Source organism: Volvox carteri (assembly GCF_000143455.1).
Source record: "Volvox carteri f. nagariensis unplaced genomic scaffold VOLCAscaffold_44, whole genome shotgun sequence".
NCBI classification, from domain to species: domain Eukaryota; kingdom Viridiplantae; phylum Chlorophyta; class Chlorophyceae; order Chlamydomonadales; family Volvocaceae; genus Volvox; species Volvox carteri.
The window spans coordinates 613,235-635,470 of record NW_003307587.1 but is presented as its reverse complement, the minus strand read 5'-3'; the positions used below and the strand labels follow the sequence as shown (position 1 = coordinate 635,470).

The 22,236-nt window shown below is 53.5% G+C and overlaps 4 protein-coding genes across 4 annotated transcripts; 3 read left to right on the top strand and 1 right to left on the bottom strand.

Moving 5' to 3' along the window:
* Positions 1–3,605: 3,605 nt before the first annotated feature.
* On the top strand, positions 3,606–6,991 carry VOLCADRAFT_106470 (uncharacterized protein; the record flags this gene model as incomplete). Its single annotated transcript, XM_002954634.1, has 6 exons — positions 3,606–3,709; positions 4,179–4,248; positions 4,595–4,843; positions 5,157–5,234; positions 5,592–5,975; positions 6,232–6,991. 6 exons carry the CDS (start codon positions 3,606–3,608, stop codon positions 6,460–6,462), a joined length of 1,116 nt encoding a protein of 371 aa, XP_002954680.1. The 3' UTR covers positions 6,463–6,991.
* Positions 6,992–8,230: 1,239 nt separating this feature from the next.
* Positions 8,231–11,397, bottom strand: VOLCADRAFT_95487 (uncharacterized protein; the record flags this gene model as incomplete). The annotated part of the gene is made up of 5 exons (XM_002954568.1): positions 8,231–8,676; positions 9,143–9,295; positions 9,569–9,881; positions 10,684–10,846; positions 11,363–11,397. 5 exons carry the CDS (start codon positions 11,395–11,397, stop codon positions 8,231–8,233), a joined length of 1,110 nt encoding a protein of 369 aa, XP_002954614.1.
* Positions 11,398–13,051: 1,654 nt separating this feature from the next.
* On the top strand, positions 13,052–14,417 carry VOLCADRAFT_95486 (uncharacterized protein; the record flags this gene model as incomplete). Its single annotated transcript, XM_002954633.1, has 5 exons — positions 13,052–13,253; positions 13,339–13,366; positions 13,457–13,550; positions 13,821–14,009; positions 14,328–14,417. The coding sequence occupies 5 exons, from the start codon at positions 13,052–13,054 to the stop codon at positions 14,415–14,417; spliced, it is 603 nt and encodes a 200-aa protein (XP_002954679.1).
* Positions 14,418–16,178: 1,761 nt separating this feature from the next.
* On the top strand, positions 16,179–20,027 carry VOLCADRAFT_106469 (uncharacterized protein). Its single transcript, XM_002954632.1, has 7 exons — positions 16,179–16,459; positions 16,552–16,670; positions 17,712–17,855; positions 18,434–18,506; positions 18,898–18,936; positions 19,233–19,278; positions 19,691–20,027. The coding sequence occupies exons 1-7, from the start codon at positions 16,340–16,342 to the stop codon at positions 19,732–19,734; spliced, it is 585 nt and encodes a 194-aa protein (XP_002954678.1). The 5' UTR covers positions 16,179–16,339; the 3' UTR covers positions 19,735–20,027.
* The last annotated feature ends 2,209 nt before the right edge of the window (positions 20,028–22,236 follow it).

Genomic DNA, 22,236 nt, shown 5'->3' with positions numbered 1-22,236 from the left:
CTTTCTCAAGGCTACAGAGTATCGGGAGCAGCCTATTGGGACCTGAAAGGCGGCAGGGGAAATGCAGGGATCGGAACGATAGGAAAGACAAACGCATGTAATCATTCACCCGTAATAAAGAGAAGGAACGGTGTTTCGCTAGTTTGCTCCGATAGTTTAGTTTCTCGCAACGGGGTACGATGCTTACTGTACCAAGACCAGCGAAGATAGTGGATACAGATAAGTATGCTTAGCAGCATTTTTAGAAGTATAAGAGATAGAAAAAGGAAAGGTTACGTTTAGATTTGAGTACACCCTAGTTAACATCAGCGCAGCTTAACATCGCGTTGACATCGTAATGCCTGCTTTTGATCAGACGGAATGCATGCAAGCTTTCCGGTATTCGCGCACCTGATCAGCTGGTTGTCCGTTACTCGACACGGCATGCAAACGCACACGAGGCGCCCTGCTCACTACTCGTGCGCGCCCAAAGCTAAGATGGATAGTGGTCTGTCGATTTGTTGCAAGGAGCATCGCGACTATGCAATAGTACACACTACGGTGCCCAAGACAGTTACAGATCCAAGGCACGTAAGGCGGCAACTGTGAAAAAGAGAAACGTTAGGAAAGGTGTCAGGACACCCAGGCCGCAAAATTTGAGACGCAACGGAGTGCGACGGGGCTTACCAAGATTTTTACCCTCCGAAACCACGTCTCGGTGGGAATAGTGAGTTTGAAAGCCTTAACGTATCATCATATTAAAGGTCCATCATACATTGAGTGGAATGCCTGTATCTGCCAGAGACGCCTGGCCACAAAGAACACATGCCCCCACTATGCCATGGACGTAGCAATAGTATCAGAACGGCAAATCGCTCGGAAGCATTTATTCGGTCTTCTAGCATCCCGCCGGGCCAGTGGTGGGAATCACGTAACAAGCGCGGGCTCTTCGTTCAGTGAAGATGCGATTGTTACAGTGGACCCCGAACGGGTCGAGTGCAGCGCCCATAGGAGCGCCTCCCGCACAACACTGTGGGCCTTATTCAAAAAGAACTCGGCCAGGCCGTACTAACTTCACTGGACACACGGCCTCAGTTAGTACGCTTAAACAGAAAATTGAGGCTCCGACGTGCGCCCTCATACTTCGTTATTGTATATCGGTAAACGGCAAACAACCATGTCTGCGTCATTGACATATAAGAAAGGGTGATTGTGAGGTACATGATCCCAATGTTTTGGCAAGTAGTCCCGTGCCGCAAAAGCAGTTAAACGGGCCCAAAAGTCAGAGATAACCTCGTAAGTAATGCGGTTAAGCGATGGCGTTGATATAGGCATGTTGGTCTGGAGACCTTCCCTAAACAACAAACGGCGACCGAGATTGAGTGAGCTGATGGCCGCAAGGCATACAACCTCCCATACACACGCACAAATCCAGGTTGGTGGAATGCCCAACCACAGGTTAGCCCGGTTGAAAAGGTCAGGGAACTGAAGTTCGTTTTGCAGAGCTTCACGAAGAGCCAACGCGACAGTACAATCCCAGAAATGATGCCGACGATCCCCACAAAGCATGCGTACACCACAGGGGCACATAGCAGCCTGTATACCTCTTTGACGTTGCGCCCTATGCATAGGAAAGGCAGGGAAACCATCAAGAGCCAGCCTCCAAAGGGCTTCTTTATGCTCGTTATCCCACCGAAGTCTCCACATGCGCGACAAAGTACGACGGAAGTCCAACAAAGTATTGGCCAAGTTCTCCGGCGATAAGACGATATCAACAGCATCCAAAATAAAATCTTCATGTTTTATATCAAGCGTTCGTAAAGAAGGTGCCATTAATAAAGTCGTCGCAAACTTAACCGTTACTTGAGAGAAATGCAGTAACACTTGACCAAATCTCCATCCCAAGCTTTTGACAATTCTTTTCCAGGCCTCTTGCGGAGGCGGTATTTCAAGGTTTCTGTCATTAATAGCCACTATCGCCGCTATGGTCCATTGCGGGGGTAGGCGGTCGATAAGTTGCGATATACGCGTTATGGCAGTCGCCCCCGACTGACACGATGCCGGCAGGGGATGCCTCGGCGTAAGCCCTAATATGCCCCGTACCACGATAGTACGAAACAGATTCGTACAATGAAAGTGTTGCGCCTCAGTAAGGCCTTGTGCACCAACCATGCGCACCAAATTCCACGTAGACGACATAGCTGTGTGGCACAGTGAACGTTTACCGATGAACCTATGCAGTGACTACGCTGTAAAGGGCTGGAAAAGCCCAGGAACCTGAACGCTAAAGCCCATCGATTTATAAAGTAAAACAGATGCTGAGAGGCAAGAGGGTCAATATCGTTGTTGATATGAGGAGTTTACTGCTGGTCAAATTGCAACGTCGCCGCTTTGCAACTTCTGCGTTTGCTGCTCGCGAAGCCTGCTGAGCACAAAACAAAGCTCGCCGTTTGTCAGGTAAAGCCATGTTTTAGTGATCGTCGTAACGGAATGCCATGTCATTGGGAGGAGGGAAACACCTGAAGGTGTCACGTGCGTAGGGCCTGGTGAGGCAGGAGTGGTGAGGCGAGGAAGAAAAGCATGGGGGAAGTGCGCCTTATATATAGGGCGATGGGGGAAAGCGCGCCCTACACATAGCGCGAAATTCCTCTTTCACGGCTTTGTGGACTTGCTCCCTAAATCAGTAAGACGATACATACCTTCGGCCAGTTTTGGCAACTAAATGTTCCTTCCTCCAGCAAGTTAAAGCTTCGTGCATGCAAAGTCAGCCGTTCAGCGCAGCTGCACAGCTACTCCTGGCCAAACTTCCATGGCCAAACCCAGCCGACTAACTTACTGCAATATACTCTGTTCACCCAAATTTTCCCTGCATAGAGTATGATAGATTGTCAAGTGCGTTAGACAAATTTCTGCATTGTAATCGGCCTGCTGTCTGCCTTTTCTTGGGTTGTACTTCTGGTTTTGGCTGCAAGTAGTACGATTTCGGTATCGGCCGAAAGGATGGCTTGCGTATGGCAAGGATTATTCTCTAGTGGTTTGGCTCTAAGTCCTAATTAATGTTTTGCCTCAGGAATTCCAAAAGAAGCTCAAAATCTATCCGGCGAAAGCATGCGTGGAACTGGAGGCGCAAGTGCCTGCATTATCATTAAGTTGTGTGTGTAAACTGGATAGCGGAGCTATCTAATGCTCTAGTTACAGTGCGATCACCACATCACGAGATGGATGAGGGCTCACGGTATCCTGGCTCATTGGTCGTTCAGCATGTGAAGCAACAGGCCATGGAAATTGTTGATAAATATAGACGCCGGAGGAAACGAGCAACAGGTACTTCCCTAGTCCAACTTGACTAAGCGCAAACCAATGCACGCGAGACAGGCTTGTCGTTCATCTTGGGGTATTCTGTCGCTGCTGGTAAGGATTAAGCTCACCGGTATAATCTCCTAGGTGCATCTTCCTTTTGCTCTTTGCGGCACCTTCCTACATCGTTATGACCTCGCGTGAAATTCGTCCATTTTCTTTTGCTCATGGCATTCCCCTGCAATACATCTTGCTCTTGCTGCGATGAATTGAATCAACTTTCGTCATGGGACTGCCTTGTCGCAGAGCTGCCCCGAGCTGTCTCTCTGATGCTTGCTTGGGAGGGTGCCATTTTGGCGGGAGCTTTCCTGGTCGCCATCGCTCATGTGGCTGCGAGCGCTTACATGATGGAACGCTTTGACGAGCGGACACGGTGCGGAAGGGGCGCTGTTCGGGACGCTTTTGATCTGAGCCTTCATCCCACCCTCGTTTCTTCCATGCGAATGTCCGGCTTTCACCACTATGTAAGCAGCTTCGGGCCAAATGAGGCTTAAAACCGCCGCCCTCGTCAGTGCCTTGGCCTCCTCCATACCGTCCCTTCAATCTGCGCCATCTGGGTCACATCCACAGTCCAGGGTTATACTAGATGAACCGCATTTCTCGTCCAAATGATCTCAGACCCACGCTCTTTCAGTTTCCAACCCATCCCTTCCCCCTCTTGCCTCTTCCCCCTCTTGCCGCAATGGATGAAACATTGGCCCATGTTTACCCAATGCTGCCCCCTCGCCCGCCTTCCAATCCTCTCTTCCTGACCTTGCTTCCCCCCCCCCTTCCTCCTCCTCCTCACGGCTCTGGGGCTTTATCCCCCCTCCTCTACACCCCCCTGGTTGCCCGCCCTTCAGGCGCACCAGCCTGGTTCGGTATTACCAACAACGTACAGAGCTGGCGGCGGAGGCTGTACGGCACCTGCAGGTATGTGTTTTTGGGGCCCTATTGCTCCTGAAGCTTTTGACCCAGATCGGCTGTACGACACACTGGCACGTATTGTGCGTCTTCTTCTCCCCCCCACACACACACTTATTTCTCTCTCTCTTTCTCTCACTTTCCTCTCTTTCTCTCTGTGCACCACCCTCGTCCCTGCCGTACCTCTTATGAGCTCTTTTCTATGGGGCTGTTCCCCTTCATTCCCTCCTGAATCCTAGCCGCCCTTTTTTCATCCCTTCACTGGCGCACGACACCTGAGGCCACAGTCGCTCGGGGGCCCGCTCGCACATGGAATTGTGTTTTTGTTTACCTTTCTCCCCCCCCCCTCCCACAGGAGTCAATCGACTACTACTCGCGTCACACAGCCGCAGTGGAGCGCCAGCTGGAGTGCAGTACGGCAGGCTCCAGAGAGTGTCGTAGACGACTGGCGGAGCGGCGGCGGCAGTTGGAGGCGGAGGTGACGGCGAGCCTGGCGGGCGGCGGCAGCGGAGGAGGAGGAGGAGGGCCTCTGGCAGCGGCTCTGGCACCGTGTCGGGCGCTGTACTTAAGATGGCAGTTAGACCGCTGGCGACGGGAGTTAGAGGTGCGCTCGCGCGTGCGCGTGTGTGTGTTTTGCGGGTGTGTTTTGCGGGTGGCGAGGTGTGGCCGGGGGGCCCCCGAGTGGAAATGAAGAAGCGAGGGGAAACGCAGCGAGGGCTCCAGGGGGGCCGTCTCGCGTGCGGATCTGCTGAAGCTAAGGCACTGATGAAGGGTTCCCACGTGCACAAGAGTGTCCTAATCGTGTGGGGAAATGAAGCCGTGTGTGTATGTATGTATGTATGTATGTACTGTCTTAACCTTATGTTTGACCTTGAGGCCCTTCTTCCCCCCCTTGCTCCCTCGCTCCATCCTCACAGCACTGGGACGCAGGCGCACACCATTTAGAGCAGTCGCTGGCTCACGACCAGCGGCTTGTCAACACGGCCCGGGACAAGGTGCGGGACGGACGGGGGTTGGGGGCGCTGGACCCGGCGGCGAGGTGTGTGGGGGCGTGGTGGGTTGAGTCATGGGGGGAAGGCCGCGGCCCTAGAAGGCACGGCGTGGCTAGGCGGGGGGCTTCCTAACCGTCTATATCTATCTATCTATCTATCTATCTATCTATCTATCTATCTATGTACATATAGATAAATATCACATATTCTCCTCCTTTTCCGCCTCTTTGGAATCCTCCTCTTTCTCCCCCGTTGACCATAAGCCCGCGTTTCACGTATTTTTTCAAGCTCTTTTTTTCCCCACTTGCCATCCCCCCACGTTGCTCCGGACCCCCCCTCGACCCCCGAGCCCCGCATCAGCTCCGGTCTCTCGTTCGAGAACTCCGCAAAGAGGCGACCACGTACGACACCCTGTACTCGCGGCTACAGGCCTGGCGGAACTACAGCTGCCGTACGGTGGTATTTTCTGGGGGCGGCCAGCTGCCGACGATATTGCCGGAGCTGGGCCTGTACGGCAGCGCTGAGGAGCCTCGTCGTCGCCACCGGGGCGGCCAAGGCACGGATTCCGCCGCCGACGGCGACGGCGACGGGAATAAAGACGATGTGGCGGATGGGGATGGCTGTAACACTGACGTCACCGCTAGCGGCGGGGTCTGTGAGGTTGGCGGCGGCGGCGGCGGCGGCGGCGGCGCCGGGGGTACAGAATCCAGCGGCAGTGCGGTGATATGGTGTTGGACAATGCAGGTTGGTGACAATGGTGGTTGGGCGAGTGATCTGAGCGGTAACATTGGGTAACGTTGCGGCTTCCTTCCTCCTTGCCGGGGAAGTTGCATAATGTTGCATGTTATTGTTTATTTGCTGCTAGCTGTCCGGCCGTATTGGCCCCCGTACTGCCCCCCGAGGTCAGGAGTAGGCACATCCTTACCCCTTCTGTTGGTCCATACATACATATATACATACATACATACATACACGCTCCTCCTCGCCCTTCCATGGTCAGATTTACACTCCACGATGGATGGATGACGATGATGACGCGGGACTGGACCTCCTGTCATCGACACCACGTGGGGCGGAGGCGCCCGGTGATCGAGAGGAGGACGATTATGATGATGATGATGATGAGGAGGAGGAGGAGGGGGAGGGCGGCGAGCATGGGGCCGGCGGCAGTGGCGGCCTTCCCGGTTTTTTAGCGGAGCTATGGGGCCTCGGCGGGACGCACCGCTCGTAGAGGTCATCGTAGGACCGTAGCGCTGACTACTAGACGTGTATCGTTTCTTGGCAGGGCCCAATGCTGTCCAAATGTCTATGTTCTTATAGTGGTAAATCGCTGCTCTAAAAACGAACGTGTCCGCTTGCCAGATTGTAAGGCAGTTAGAAAGTCAATAGAAAGTCGAGGTCTTGTGGCTTGAGGCTTATGACCCGCCTGGGTGGGTATGTGACCCGCCTGGGTGGGTATGGTCGTGGTAATGGTGGTGTATATTATGTTAGTGGCGGCAAGGAGGGACCTGGAGAGCCGTTCGTGAACGGCGAAAGACAGAAGCACCCAAGCGTTACCCCCGCGCCAAGGTGGTTACTAGCAGGGCCTTTTCTTACGCGCGTGCGTTTTGCTATGGGGCTGTCAGACATGATGTCAGGAGGGCATAACGAGGAAACCTGTGTAGCTGATCCGAAACTTGTCCCCGACAAGTTGGGTGTTTGGATCTCCGGGGCGAATCGTGACAAATTCGTGATATCCATTTTCGTAAAGCTCGGCGAAGAGCGGCTCTTCTATAGGGGTAGTCGATGGGTCGAGAAAGGAAGGTTCCTGGCGAAGGAAGCTTGAAAAAAAACGGAACAATGAAAGCAACGACATCACCAGAAACCAGATCAACGATCTTGAGTAGGCCTCCTAACGCACATTATTACCTTGTCCAACTGACAGACTAACAGCCAATAACGACATAATACACAAGCGACTCTTGCGTCCTAATTAGCCTATCCTTTTCCCGTTCCTGGCTCTCGTTCCTCACTTCAAAATATCCACGTAGATCGTCCATATTATTAAACTCAACTCAACTAACTAACTGCCAATCGATACGGTATAAAACTTCGCTTCATGTTCCACTTGCCGATTGTTGCCGCCGCCACGCATGTTGGACCACCACCGTGCGACCACCATCGAGATCGCCATCCCCTACTCTTTCATCAAGCAATTTCGATTGCCCTACCTACCTACCTGCCTACCTACCTGCCTACTTACCTGCCTGCCTGCCTGCTGGCCGCTTCCTCCATCAAATGCAAGCACGCTGTAGCCATGCATGCATACTTAGATACATACATGCAGGCGCGCCTCTGCTACGTTCGCGATGGGGATGCTATGTATGTATGTATGTGTATATATATGTACGTATTATATGTATGTGTAGTTGTGTGAAAGCAGTTGGATATAGCATCCCACCCGTGGCCATTAACCCGGCAGTCCTTGCCACCACACCAACCTGACTTTTAGGGGAACCCTCGTCCTTGTAATCTGTGACGACTTTTGCCCCAACCATAAAGTATGTGACCTTCTATTTTCCGGTCCAACACCCAACATCACCACCACCACCACCACCACCACCACCACCACCACCACCAGCCAGTGGACCAACCTGCCGAATCAACGACACCGCCAACTCCAGACATCTTGATGAGGCTCTCAGGTATAGCCGATATGGCAGTGTCCATCATCATTCATCATATGGGCGTGCATCCCATCCAACCTAATTTTTTGGTAGGTTGTAAAAGTAGCAAAAACCCCTAAGTTGTCCAAGAGCTCCTTGATGATGACGGAACAGATCCTGGAGCCCTCCAGAAGCACACTGCCACCGAGCCTCTTAGCACACCAGCTGTCCTGTTGGAACGTGATGATCATGCTGCCTTCCGCCTCGCCCTCCGCCTCGCAATCCGCGCCTCGCCCTCCTAAACACTCCCCCTCGCCCTACACACCGCCCTCCACAGGTCCCCCCTCCTCACTTCTACTCCCCCTCCCCCTCCCCCTCAGCCGCCTCCGGGATGTGCGGACTAGCCCCCTGGATGATAATCCCTCCGCGCTTCCCCGGCACCACGCTGCCGGCCATAATCTCCGCATAGCACTCAGGCAGCGGGCGGTCATCGGGCGGCGCCAGCCACAGGCGCAGCAGGTGCCGCGTGTGGGTGGGGCTGTCCCGGAAGGCTCCACGGTAATGTAGGCACGTGTGGTTGGACAGCAGCTGCACGTCTCCGGGCCTCAGTACCATGCGCAAGCTGAGCTCGGGACCGGAGGCGAGCTCGTTGAACAGGCGCATGGCTTCGTAGTGCTCGGGCTGCAGCTTGGGTACCTCAGGGTGGCGCTGGCTGAGGAGGTAATAGTTGTCCGAGTAGTTGACGGACAGGTAGCCCTTGTGGTAGTTGAACACCGGGATCTCGAAAAAGGGCTTCTTGCCTGGTTTCAACGGTAGGGCGGAGCGCGGGGTAGGGGTAGGGGTAGGGGTGGCCTGCAGTAAAAAGAGGCCACTGGCGTCATACATATGCATATGCACACGAGAGGCAAAAATTCGCAACAAAGCAAGCAAGAAATACGGGGTGAGAGAAATGCGCACAGGAGACAGGACACAGCACACAGCACGGGGGGGTCACGCAAGGGGCCTTTGGTTTCCAAAAAGACCATTTGTTGACTTGTCTGTCAGCCAAATACACGGGGGGAGGAGGGGCCAGAGAGGAATACACACATTCACGAGAAGTGTGTGTGTGTGTGTGTGTGTGAGAGAGAGAGTGCGTGGGTGTGTGTGAAGAGTGTGTGTGTTGTGTTTGGAAATGGAAGACGCCCTGGAGCTCCCTTTCCAATAGAACCCATCGGGGGGCTTCCGAACAACAAGTCGGTATGTCAGTCAGTCATTCCCTTTCCTCACCCTCAGGTATCTCAGCCTTCCGATCGAAGAACCAAGGACCCGTCAGCACAGGCATCAGGTGAGGTACCCGACGCAGTATCTCGTTGTGTACGGAAATGGAAGATGACCAGCCGCTGTCGCCGCCCTCCTCAGCATTAGACAGGCACAGCAGCGCTGCGAGCGGTTGGCAATGCGCAGTTGGCAGCGGTTGTCAGTTAGTTGGTTGGGACTTGGCGTGCCCCTGACCCGCGGCGAAATCCATAAAATAATATTAGTGTGAATGCACCACTCAGGATGTCATCCTGCAGCATGTTATCCTTTATTAAGCATTTAAAAGCAAAGCAAAGGTCGCAAAGCAACTGACGCCGTCCAACCTGTCCGTCTGTCTGTCTGTCTGCCTGGACCGCTCACTCACTCACTCATTCGCTCGCTCGCTCGCTCCCTTACCAACCAGATCGGCAGGCCCGTCGTTGTGCCAGGGTTGGGCCGCATTGGACCTGTACAGCCGGGTTATGGGGTCGCCCGGGTCGTGTCCGACGTCCTTGATGTGCCCCACTAGGTGCCCCCCGGCGTTCTGCGGCACTGCTCGGCCCCAGTGCAGCCCCAGCAGCCAGTACGCGGCCAGCTGCTGCTGCCGGCTGTAACGCCAGACAGGCACGCCGCGAAGCAGCGCCCAGCCGCGGCCGAACTGCGCCTCCCGACCGGCCTCGAACAGCGGACCGGACAGTGTGGGCAGAGCGAAGTCCGACAGAGCGATATCCTAACCAGGCAACGCATCAACGCGCATCAAAGCTCAGGAGAGAATAATGAAATGTTATCATTGGAATTTCACAAATGCCTCTCTGGTCTGGTTTAGAGACACTACTGTAATTATCTGTTTCAAGGTTCAGGGATCAACTCCTGGGCGGGCCTCCTACATAGTGGGAAGCTGGTTTGTTGGGGAATCGAACGCTGCTCCGGAGTTTGGATCCCGGTGTCAAGTTTATTCGGAGGAGGTGGGTTCGAATCCCCCCCCCTGATCTCCCGGGTGAATCAGATCGGGGTGTTGAAGACCGGAGACACTTGATTGGAGTGTTGAAAAGACTGGAGGAGGTTCCTCCAGTGCGCTGGGTGGATGAAAGAGGGGCACATTATGGTGATTTTTATACACTTCGCCGCGGAGCAGGGTCGGAGGAATAATTCCGCATAGAGCCTGGACTGGGCTGTATACCAGATGGTGGTTGGCTAACGAAACTGGGCGGCGGCAGGATTCGCAAGGATAGGGTGCCGATTGGCACCGGTGTGAGTGCATGGGTAGATCGCGAAGCTGCAGAGCTTGCGCTCGGTGGAACGGAGGTAGCTTGGCATCTGAGCTGGTGTGTATGTAGCTGGCCAGAGGATTCGAACGGGTGACGGCGCCTTGCGTCGAAATGGGAGGACGGTAGGACTCTGACCGATAGATATCGCCCCTCCAACGATGGCATGCTTCCGCGGTCGTTCCCGTTAGCGTACGGTTAGGTGCCCCTGGCCAGCGTCAGGCCCGGATCGATATGTAAAGCACAGACAGACAGAGCGACACGCACCTGCAGTCGTTTGCCGCTCGCAAGCACCGCCTCCACGGCCCCATCCAACTCCGCCACGTGGGTGGCGTCCAGGTGCAGCATGTGGTTCTCCAGGGAGGGGAAGTCGGAAGCGGTCCAGGCGTCCGGGCCCTCGATGATGGTGTACGGCACCACAGAGCCTTGCCTGCTCACGAAGTTGATCCACATGCATTGGGGCACGGACAGGAGAGACGGGCGCAACTAGATTCCCAGCCCGCGCAAGGGCATACTCATTCCACGCAGCGTGCATGAGCAAATATTGCCAACACGAACAGTCGTGCAAGTCGCCGTTCAGTTCGAAGCGCGGAGAGCACTACTGGTAGTAAGTTAGCGAGAGAATAATATAAGCAATATGATCCGCGTATTTAATGGACACGAACGACAGAGTTATTGGACGTTTGAAAAGGACGCGGCATCGCACCGCCGCGCTTTTCGGATTTTTTCGCACGCTGCGGCCATCCCAAGCCATAAGCATGCGACTTTGCAGATGCCTTGCTGTTCAATAATAATATTGTAACGCATTTTATACGCAAAATTCCTGGGTTGTCATCAAGCGACGATGCTTGTGGCGGCAGTGACCAATGGGACCGCTGGCCTAGCAAAGATGGAAAGGAGAGGTGGCATTCCGCTTACCTCGCCGCGCATCGCTGGAAAAACGCACCTGCAAGTCGGCAGCTTGGTTGTCGTTCCCGCCATCTTCTAACCTTCAGCGTATGACCCTTACTACACTGTTTTCGACCTGAGGTTTGAGGGCTGCATCAAGGACCAAACTGCGGAAGCCTTGGCTGCTGCTCTCTTCTGTGGCCCCAAACTGCCGAAATCTAAGCTACCTAAGGCTTTTTATAGGCGGCGAGCCAGGGAGTCTTCCGCTGCCCTTTGCGCCTTGTTGACGCGGACTTGACGCGCGTTTGAGTCAACAAGTACAGGCCAAAGGTCTCGTACGGAATCCAGCGGACCTCAAGGCCTTCTTTTTCCTTACTTGCTTACGTTGAAAGGCCTGGAGGAGGTCCCATGTAGGAAATTGAGCAATTGCGCCCTTACAAGGAGCCGCAAAGCGGCAAAAGAACCCCTAGGGGTCTCGCAGTCATGCTCAGGGCTTTGCGTAATATGTTATCATTTCCGACTAATCCCTGAACATTAATACAGGCGTCAAGGAAAGCCATATGAAAAATGAGGTTACATCGGATCCGACCCAGCAGTGCTACCCGCACCCAATTATTGTGAAGGCCAGGAAAGACCCGAAGAGGCACCACCAGGGCCTTGAGGGCCTTGAGCCCCGTACCGTGGGCCTGGACAGCACCAAGCAACCGTAGACACCCCCTTGCCCCGCACCATTTCTAAGGCGACACTTTTAAGCAGGATGTGTCGGCCCGAGAGCGGGGGACAGAATAAAGAGCGGAAGGGCAAATTAGCCGACCATGGGGCAGCCCTATTAGCGCCATCTGCCACCAAGGCCACTCTCCCCTGACCCACAAACCTACGCCGATTGAGGCAATCGGCCCCACCGACAACAGTGCGCCATGCGAAGTAGCTGGGCGCACGAATCCAAGGACCTGCAGTGCCTCGCTCCGTAGCCGAGAGTTCTTTGCTGGACACGCAAGTAGGAATTCAGCGCTCCTGAAGGTAGGGTTTGCGATGCAAGAACCTACTCGCGCGGCCAGCCGTCTCCAAGGCCTTGAAATGCCCTTGTCCCGTCGCGGCGTGAGGAAAAAACCCTCGCCGTTGAGGATGAGGGAGGATTTATCTGTTTGTACAATTGTCTATCAGTGTCGCTGTAATCTGAATCATGTCCGGTCGTTTCTCCAGCATAATAAATAACGACACGCCCCGCGCGCTCTGAAGCCAAAGGCTATGACGTACGGCATTCTTCCAAAGTCTCTCCTCAGCCTGTTTTCTAATCCTTCTACGCGTGCAGAACCTCTGTATATGGAAGCACATCAGGTGGTGCTATTACTGGATTGGTTATAGCATTATGCAATACGTTTTAGTCGTTCTCCTCTTTTACGCAACGCTACTTGACCGTGCTCATCCACTTGACCTAGTGAGCGAGGCAGATGAACGCCAAGAAATTCCTGAAGGATCACGCTTTGCAGCGGACAAATGTGTCTTTATTTTCGCAACTCCTCATTCGGGATCAACTGCCCTTATGGATGCTCTGAACCAAATACCACACTTCTTAATCCGTGGAGAAAATTGGGCTGCGCACTACAATCTATTCCACGCATACGAGTAAGAACGCTTTTGCCAAAACATTTAGTCAGCCCCAATAAAGAAAGTCCAGCATGTGGGCCCAACCTAAAGCTCTTTTCACACATGTAAACTTCTCATTATCCCGTCAATTGTCAGGAGGATGAAAAACATACCAAGGTCGCCCGGGCAGTCGTACATCGACTGGAATGAGCACCGGGAGGCGTCCTTCCATACAGTCAAATCCTTGTACGAAGCTCAGGCGTGCAAGCGACGGCTTCCCTTCTTCCACGAGTTTCAAATTGACCGTGTCATACTTGCGACACGCGTGTTCTACAAGGTGCTGTTTGGGCATTTCGGTGATGGTGAGAGTATGTCATGTTCGGCTCACCTTCCGGGCACAAGCCCTGCTCTTGTCCGGTGCTCACTCCCCGGTCCACTACTACACAGACGTTGTAAGTGGCTATAAGGAGATACGGTAAGTGCGGTTCAGAGCGGTGGCTGCCTGCCATCGACACGATGTCTACGTTCCGCGCCACGAACCAAACCCCCAGACTCCGCGGGACAGGTATATCTGTGGAGTATCATTCGCATCGCAGCATTGCCCGGAACAGTTTTACGCATTCCTCAGTTTCGCACGTCAGACCTGCCTTAACACAAAGGTAAGTGAGGATGACCACCTGCGCGCGCTCCGCAAAGTCGCAAAGTCGCGGAGCCAAACAATGTGCCAGATCTGTTGCCTGAACGTCGTCGAACCGCACACCCCCAACCCCCCCCCCCCGACACACGCACACCACACACACACACACCACACACACACACACACACACACACACCACACACCGCACACCCCACACACACCGCACCCCCCCACACACACACACACACCACACACACACCACACACACCAAACTCCAACTTGCCACACACAGGTACTGCTGCTTACCCGGAAATTGCACTCAGCGGACGCTAACCCCGAGATGTTTGAGTCGCTCACCGGTGGCCAGAAAGTCCGCGCGATCAGGGACTTAGAACGAACACATGAGCTCTACAACGAGTATGCTCAAAACTATCCCGAACATGCATATCGAATCTGCATGGAGGATATGTTCAACCAAAAGGTGAGAATGGGAGGCTTTGTGCGAATGAATTAATGAAGGAAGGAAGAAGGACGGACGTGGTTGCCACGGTTCCAAACTACAGATTGGTGTTAATCAGCCCCCGCAAAGGGTGATGTTGATGCGACACAAAGTCGCCACCCTGACTGCATTCTGGTAGGCGGGTAGATTCCTGAAACGTATAATGACGTAAAATGCTACGTACTCGGTCCGGCTACGTAAATACAGTTAGCGGTTTACGTACATACGGGCGTACAGAACGTTCACTCCCCTCTCTCTTTCCCCCCCGCTCCCCCCCCCCCCGTTTCCCCCCCCCGCCAGACAAACACAACCCTCGCCAGGAACCTGCTGACCTTCTTACGGGAAGACCCTTCCCGCCCCATCCGGTTTACCAGGATGCCGCCGCGATGACGGAATGGAAGAGGTAACGGAAGCGACTGACCTATACAGAGCAGCCTTCTGTATGGCTAGGGGATGACTGCTGACTCTGAAAGGCTAGGGACGCATTAGGGGCTCATGGTTTTACAGCCATTAGGGATGTTAGGATGTCGTACAGGATGTCGTACAGGATGTCGTACAGCGACCACTGTGGGGATTTAATTGGCGGTAAACGTTTCTTGGAGCAGTCCTCTTAACAACCGCCGATGTCCTCGGTCTTAGAGTCGGATCGGTAGAATCGGTTCGGGGTATGGTTGGCGCATCTGACGAAAAAACAACTATCGACGCGTCCACTGCTGGTGGTGGTGGTGTTAGTGGTGGTGGTGTGGTTTGGCATCACGAGCGTGTCCTTACAGTGTATGCTGGAGCTCACGGACATACAGACAGGTGAACACGCCGACGTGCTAACCGGCAGTCAGGCAAAAAGGTAAGAGTAGAGCTTGTGCGTACGGTGCATACGACAACATCGGGATCGTTTTGCAGGAAGGGAGGGGCGTGTACTCCGCACTATATCAAAACCCAATCAAGGCATAGGGGGGCTCATAAAGGTAAGATTTAACTTAGGGTCGAGGGGGACAACCGAAAACTTCAGGTGCGGGATTGGTGGTGGAGTCCTTAACTTCCAGAGCTGGCACAGGTACTGCAAATGTCAAGTGTCGTACATGTCATTGGTGCCGCATCGCCTGCTGAGATAAGAGACATGGGGTGAGATAAGCCAAGCCCAGCATGTGCGCACGTAATTCCTCGGGGCCTGAAAAGGGAAATGGAATTTACCGGCCAGGCATGATTTATCAGCGCATTCGAGCCGTTCGTGTACCTAAAAGCCGAGAGGAGAGTGGTTGCTGCTTTTCGTTTGCTGCCTAGGGTTTCTTTCTTATTAGGGAGCGGCGAATCCAAAGCCCAGCAGAACAACTCAAACCAAATAACAAGCGCCGGCAGCAGCGCGTCCTGAACAGCCTTACATCTTGACTCCGCAGAAGTGCGCGAGGACTAGCGCTTCTCGCAGCAGGCAACATCCGGTGGCCAGTGTGAACGCAGCAGGCCGATACAGCAAGGCATACGCAGCTCCGTGCAAGTCTGTGCGTTCTGGCAAACCTTTTGAGGAGCTGTGAACTTTTCGCCTCCGGCGTGCGATTCAAAGATTCGTGGCAAGCTTTAACGCTTGAGATAAAGTATAACCCTATATTGTTTAAGCTGTACTGCATGTCAAAAAGGGTAATCGGGTTGAAACCGAGTTTTTCGGGGCCGCATAAGAGCTACTCAGATGCATTGAGATGACTTTTAGTCATTCAGCATTCAAATGGTTTGCCGCTAACACCGCATATCTGTGTTGCCCAGCTGTGCCATGGAACCCCGCTTTCGTGACAAATGATGCCGCGATCAAATTTCTAACTCAGGTTTTGTTCATTTCCACGCAACGAGGTTTCCTTTGCCAATGGAGATTTCTCGCATAATGTTCCTAACTGCAACTTTGGTTCTTGTTGGCTTTGTGAGGCAAACAACAGGTTGCATTTCTCGTACATGGTGCATTAACTCAGAATACCCGTGGACGGAAGGCCATTACTTAGTTGCACGTGAATAGCACAATGCCTCGATGATAATAGTTTCCTACTTTTACAGTAACGTGACAATTTTTCAACTGTACATCAAGTGCAATACGGCTGCCACTCCGTAACGCTGACAACATGTTGGATCGTTGCTCCTAGCGCGATTGCCTCTGCAACCCATTTTCTTCGTGGACAAAACACCACCACTTTTACCCTTGACTCACGTACCTGAAGCACGCTTACACGTTGCCTGCATTAGGATAATTTTGGCTTTCATTACCGTCTTTTTACTTACAAAGTTAGCGCCGTATTACCACTTGGTTTTCCTGTGATAACCAGCTCTCGGACATGGCTGCACAAAAGGTTGCTGCCATTGACCCTCCAAAAACTATTTTTGAGGCTGCTGAGAGAGGCCTTGCCGGATACATAACAAGAACTATTGAGCGGGCCATTGAATTCAACATTAACGTAAGTCGCAACCCGATGCTGCGCTGGGAATCAGGTAAATGGCTGAGCCAATGATTGGTGCAGACGGCCTACGTAGAATACCCTAAATGTAGATTCGTGACAAGTATCAGCGCACAGCTCTTCACTGGGCGGCAGAGGCAGGGCAGGTGGAAGCAGCTGAATGCTTGCTTGACTATGGGGTGGACCCTCTTGCCACCGAGTGCAATGGCAGGTATGCAAATCTGCAAGGATAAGATGCGTCGCATGGCGACATTCTGGAGGTTGCTCTTGCTCTTCCTCGATGTGGCCCGACTAGGTACTCGAATCCATTTATACCGCCCTAGAAAGGGTCTTTGTCTATTACTGAAAGAGACGTGATAAGGGAGGAGGCTTTGGTCTCTCCAACTTGTATACATTTGACCAGAGATTGCCGCTTCCATCTCTGCATCATGGAACCGAGATCTGCCGTACGCTTGATGTGAGAACATGCCGATTCGTGGGCATCTGCTCATGCATCATGTATTGATGACAAAGTATTTATTGTGTTTCCGATGTCGAGGGGACGCGGGGCGGGGGATTCAAGGGGGGATTCGTGGAATTGCAAGAGGAGCACTGCTGGGCAGTTGGGCAGTGCTCCTGACCCTTGCCAACCTGGCTGAAGGCTACCGAAGGGAAGGGGAAATATTCGCAGGGACCTCAGTGTGATGTGCCATTCTTCCTTCCCTTTCGGAAGCTTCCTACTGCAGAGACTATCCTATCCTAGCGCCCGTCTTTCCCGGGGGTCAAACTTGTGCGCGCGCGCGCGCACGCGCGAGGGCAACTAGCTAAAGCCATCGGGAGCTAATGGCTGGCAGGCTGGCACACTGCAGCACGTAAAAACTTTTCTTCTCAGGCAATACTTCATCTTGGTAATAGCTCCGACATAAACCCAGGAACCCCATTGGCGACATCCTTCAGCTTCGAGGCTTCTATTTAAGCTTCTTCCCCAACCGGATTATGCTTCTTAATCATGATACAGTTCCTAATCAAGCACATGGACCTTATCTATCCGAAAGAAGAATGTCGCTACGTACTTTTCGTACTCCTCCTCATGGGACACTCAATCTGTCGCTGCCAGGTTCCTCTAATCTAGGTTCCTCACGTCAGGGCAGCCGACTCAAAGACGGCTCTTTGCCAAATGCACAGCCCATTAATTATTGTAAACTGACGTGACGGATAGCGCTGTTGCGTCGCCGTAACGTGATCCCTGTACGTATGTCGGTACACCCTTCAGGACGGCTATCCACCTAGCCGCACGTGCCGGCCGCACGGATATGTTGCGGCTCCTGCTGGAGGGACGGACGCCCTCAGAACAAGAGGCAATGGTAAACCAGCCAGACTTTTTCGGACTGACACCCGTCTTCCTCGCACTTCAACGGTGCGTATTACGGACTTATGACTTCTACCTACCTACCTACCTACCTACCTACCTACCTACCTACCTACCTATCTCTGTATCTATCTATGTATCTACCTACCCGGGCGGGAAATGCGGACCCCATCGCAGGTCCTGGATGGATACTTGGGTTGACTTGAGAGAGCGCGCGAGAGAGAGGTGGACAGCCGCTGAAGGGGGATCCTAAATAATCGGGGGGGATGCCAATTCGTCTACTAGCCTGTTTGTGGCCTTTATAGACAGGGTTCGTGGCTAGTAGTAGCTAGCTTACGGCGCCCCTTGCTTCAGCATGAATCCGCTAGTGCCCGCTTGGTCTTCAAAGCTTTTCCTTGCTGTGAAAAGGAAGCTTCCCCAAGTTCCAAAGGTCCCGTGGCGGGGGGTTACCGTGGGAGATGGTGAGCTGTTCTGTTCAACTGACCCAATGTCGCTGGGCCCCCGTTATCTGAAAAACGGTACCTCCTCTACCCTCCCCTCCCCTTCCCTGCCCGCTCGATGTTTCATTTGGTGTCGATGTTGTTGTTATTTGATGTCACCCAACAATCTGCCTTGCCTCGCTGCAGGGGTGAAGAGGGCCACGAGGCCTTCAGCCTTCTCATGGACCGGGGGGGTCGCTACAACCAACAGACGCCAACTGTGAGTGTCTGTCCGTCTGTCTGTCCGTCTGTCTGTCTGTCTGTCTGTCTGCCTGTCTGCCCGTGTCATTAGAAGCCAGGTTACCTCTCAAGCATTCAACAGCGTGCTTTGTCGCAGCCGAGTCCAAAACTTGAGGACTGCTGAACGCCCACTGCCCAATCCTGCTAAACATCCGCGCGTTCGGCACATCGGCACATTCACAGCCCATGTACCGTACCATTACGCGGGTCTCTTTCCCGCGGCTCGCTTCATGCTTTGCGCTGCAATCATAATCCCAAGTACATCATTACGAGTTGGGCCCCTCCCTGGAGGTTTCTGGGGTCCCACCACCTGGCTCACCTTGCCCGACCCCGCCCCGGGCCACCAACCCCACCACCTCCGCTAACCCCAGGGGAGGTTCCTGCCCACTACGGACCCGGCGGATCAGCCGGTACGGGCCTCGGGATGACGGCCGCGCAGGGCCAGGGCTGGACCAGCAGCCGTAGGGCCCCTCCCGACTCGTGGGTTGCTGCCGGGCAACCCCTGGTGGCACAGCCCTTGACACGCTAGCAATGCGCCGCTAGCAGTGCGGCGGCAGGGTGGGGATGGCAGTTGGATGCGGTACGGCGCGAGCATGCAGGCACGGGTGAGTGTGTGTGTGTGTGTGCGTAGCTCGTTACAAGTTTGTTTTTCGGTGTCCCGGTAGAGCTTGTGATCCTGTTCCTGTTCCTGTTCCTGTGCCCGAAGGGCTGGTGTTGGTCTTGTGGGGGTGGTGTTCAGGTCACACATGGCGGTGCGGGCGTTGTTGTTGGGTTGCACTGCACTGCTGCTGTTGCTGCTGCTATTGCTGATGGCGGTAGTAGTGGTGGAGGCAGTTGGCGGAGAATACCGGGCAATACCGCGCAGGTGCTCGGCGTTTGCACCTCGCCCGGCAGCCAGCAGTAGCAGTAGCAGTAGCAGTAGCAGACTCGGTGGCCATTGTTAAACATTCCACTTCTTGAAGGGCTCTTCTGAGGGCTTGAAGGGCCTAAATGCTGTGGTCGCGCGCGTTGGTCGCGTTGGTCGCGTTGGAAGATGTCGCGAGAAGGGGGGGGGCCAGACAGGTGGGCAGATGGGGCAGCAGTGAGGATTCAGGGACTGCCTAACTGACTGCCTAACTGACTGCCTAACTGACTGCCTAACTGACTGCCTAACTGACTGGGCAGATGGACGGATGCATGGAAACATGAAGGAAATCTTGATAGCGTGATACTGCTGGCTGGGGGCCCTCTGTTTGGGATTGCTGTGTTGCCGGGGTCGATTGGATGAGGTTTTTGATGACTTATTGGTCTGTCGGCTGCCGGCTTTGAGTCGCTTGTCGGTGAGCGTGTTGTTGTTCTGTGCTGGTTGCTCTGCTAGTTATTGGCGAGAGAGTTTACCGCGATACACTACTGCGCATGCTGTGTTGCCAGGCTTGCGTTTCCTCGCCGACTTGCCTGTCGTACATTGCACCGATCACTACTGGCAATTCTATACTGACCGACTGCCGCTGCCTGCGATGGTGCGGCCGCAACACGAGCAAACAGCAAACCAACAAAAAAACAGACATACGACATACAGACAAACAGCACGCATGATGTTTACATGCATGAACACGCGCTGCAATGCGAAATACTGTCGTACAGTCGTACACAAATATATTATTGCACACCGAGGTAGGACAGGTAGACCTCAGGACGTGGCGGCATCATGCGTACGGCAACATGGCGGTGAAGTACGGGCACATCCAGGGCCGCATAAGGCCTCCCAAGCAAGAGCCCGGCGAGCCCGTCATGGCGCGTCAGCGCTGCGGGCCATGTGCATGGGCGTGTGTATCCTCCAGGAAATCTGGTCTTAGGATCCAAAGCGCTTCACAGGACTTGTCGGATTCTCGGCGGGAAGGGAGCCTGTGACCTTATGTCGCTGTACATGCGTCTTTTGAGGAAATTTACCTAGCTGCTGTTTTACCGGCTCTGGTCGATCGCGCGAGTTCGTGTTGTGGCGTCGGGGGTTGCGCTCTTTTTTCAAGACATGCTCTGATCTGCTGATGTGTTTTCTTACAGCTGAAAATCCCTTATTATAATCCTGGGCGAAGGACCGTTTGGACTTGATCTTGTGCTCTCGTTTGACGGGGACGATAAATATTTTGGTATCGCGGTTTAAAATAACATTTCAGAATGATGAGATTGGGACCTTTCTTTTCATTTTCACTGAAATCATTCTGGCGTCATTCCGAAAGAAGAAGCATGGATGGAATTGACGAATATGGATAAGTAATGGCCGGTAATGCGCGTTTGGCATGCGGTGCGCTCTTTCTTGGTCGACTCGTCTCATTTTACTTTTCCGTGCCCTTGAAGACCCAGCTCTGTTCCGCCCCGCTCCAAACCTGTTTGCTGTTTCTGGTAATGGTTCTGGTGATGGCTTCACGCACAGGTTACACACGCTCAAAATGGAGGATGCTCTGCGACCCCTACAATTAAATACTCCCGGGACCGCCTGAGCGTTTTCTAAAGCTATTTGCACGTTTCGCATGTACCACACGCACAACTTTATGTGCCCAGGAACTCGCAACTCGATTTTCTTGGGATGGCTTTGACCTTTGGAAAGGAGAGGGGATTCTCCTGTGAATACTGTACGATATGTACGACAACTCGGGGGCGAATTGTAGGCTTACAATAATTCAACTGGGTTTGGTGTTCGTTTAGGCGTTGATGCTGCAGCAGCAAGTGCCTCGGTGGTGTTTTGAGTTACATTGAACCCGAAGTACCCGAACCCATTCAGAAAGGAAAGGTGTCATCATATCAACCCCATATGCCACCTCGAGCAGTATGTTGATATGGTGTGTCAGATGAAGATCCACGTCAGCGCCTGGGATGCATTTCAAAATGTGAGGGCGGTTTGGCTTTAACAGCAAGTGGAGAGAGTGTATGTGTGTATGTGTGTGTGTGTGTGTATGTCAGAATCCCATGAATGCATTTTGTGTGTATGTGTGTGTACGTGGCGGCGGCGCAGCGAGAGAGGGAGAATTGTGTCGGTGTTGCGGTTGTCGCAGCTTCTCAACTTGCTGATTGTAAATGATTCTTGCCGATTGTAAGTCATTGCAAAAAAAACATCGCCTCTGCCTTCGCCCATTCATACGCACACGCGCACAAATCAATCCGGACCCGCGGATATGCAGAATGCGTTGGCGCCGTTTTTTGAATTTTACCTAGACGCTGTAGGACACACGGGCGGCGTTACACAGATACGAGTGTTTCCGTACAATTCTCATGAACCGCAGTCGCCCGGCATTGCGCCGTTTAGAGCCCACTCCCCATTTGGCCTGGAAAAAGACCGCGTATAAGCAATTTGTTTTCTGCTTAAAAACTTCCGCGCGATGAGAGCTAACGGGGCAATCATTTGACCGCGCTGACCTCGTGCGGATAGCTGTTGCGTTTACTAGTAGTCCGAATGTCAGTGGAATACGTTCAGAGGGCACTTTTTCGGAACAGAAGAAAACAGCTACACGTACCCGCCGACGGAGGCAAGTGCGTCCATAGAACATAGAAGCGAAATCAAACCTTCTTGAAGTACAGATACACCCATGCGATATCCTGGGCCCAGCTATTCACCTTCTGCTGTGGGTGTATTTGAGAGGGTGGCGCTGCAAGATCAGGCGGTCAGGGGCAACATGCCGAGTTGCTTGTTTGCTTGCCCACTCTTGCCTGATCTTGTAGCACTGCAGTGCCTGTCT

What these genes read in the sequence shown, in the direction of transcription:
- VOLCADRAFT_106469 (XM_002954632.1), top strand. Translation starts at nt 16,340, where the DNA reads ATGGCTGCACAAAAGGTTGCTGCCATTGACCCTCCAAAAACTATTTTT. An exon ending in ACAACCAACAGACGCCAACT is followed by an intron (nt 18,507 to 18,897) that starts GTGAGTGTCTGT and finishes CGCTAACCCCAG; the next exon opens with GGGAGGTTCCTGCCCACTAC. An exon ending in CGGACCCGGCGGATCAGCCG is followed by an intron (nt 18,937 to 19,232) that starts GTACGGGCCTCG and finishes CTGTGCCCGAAG; the next exon opens with GGCTGGTGTTGGTCTTGTGG.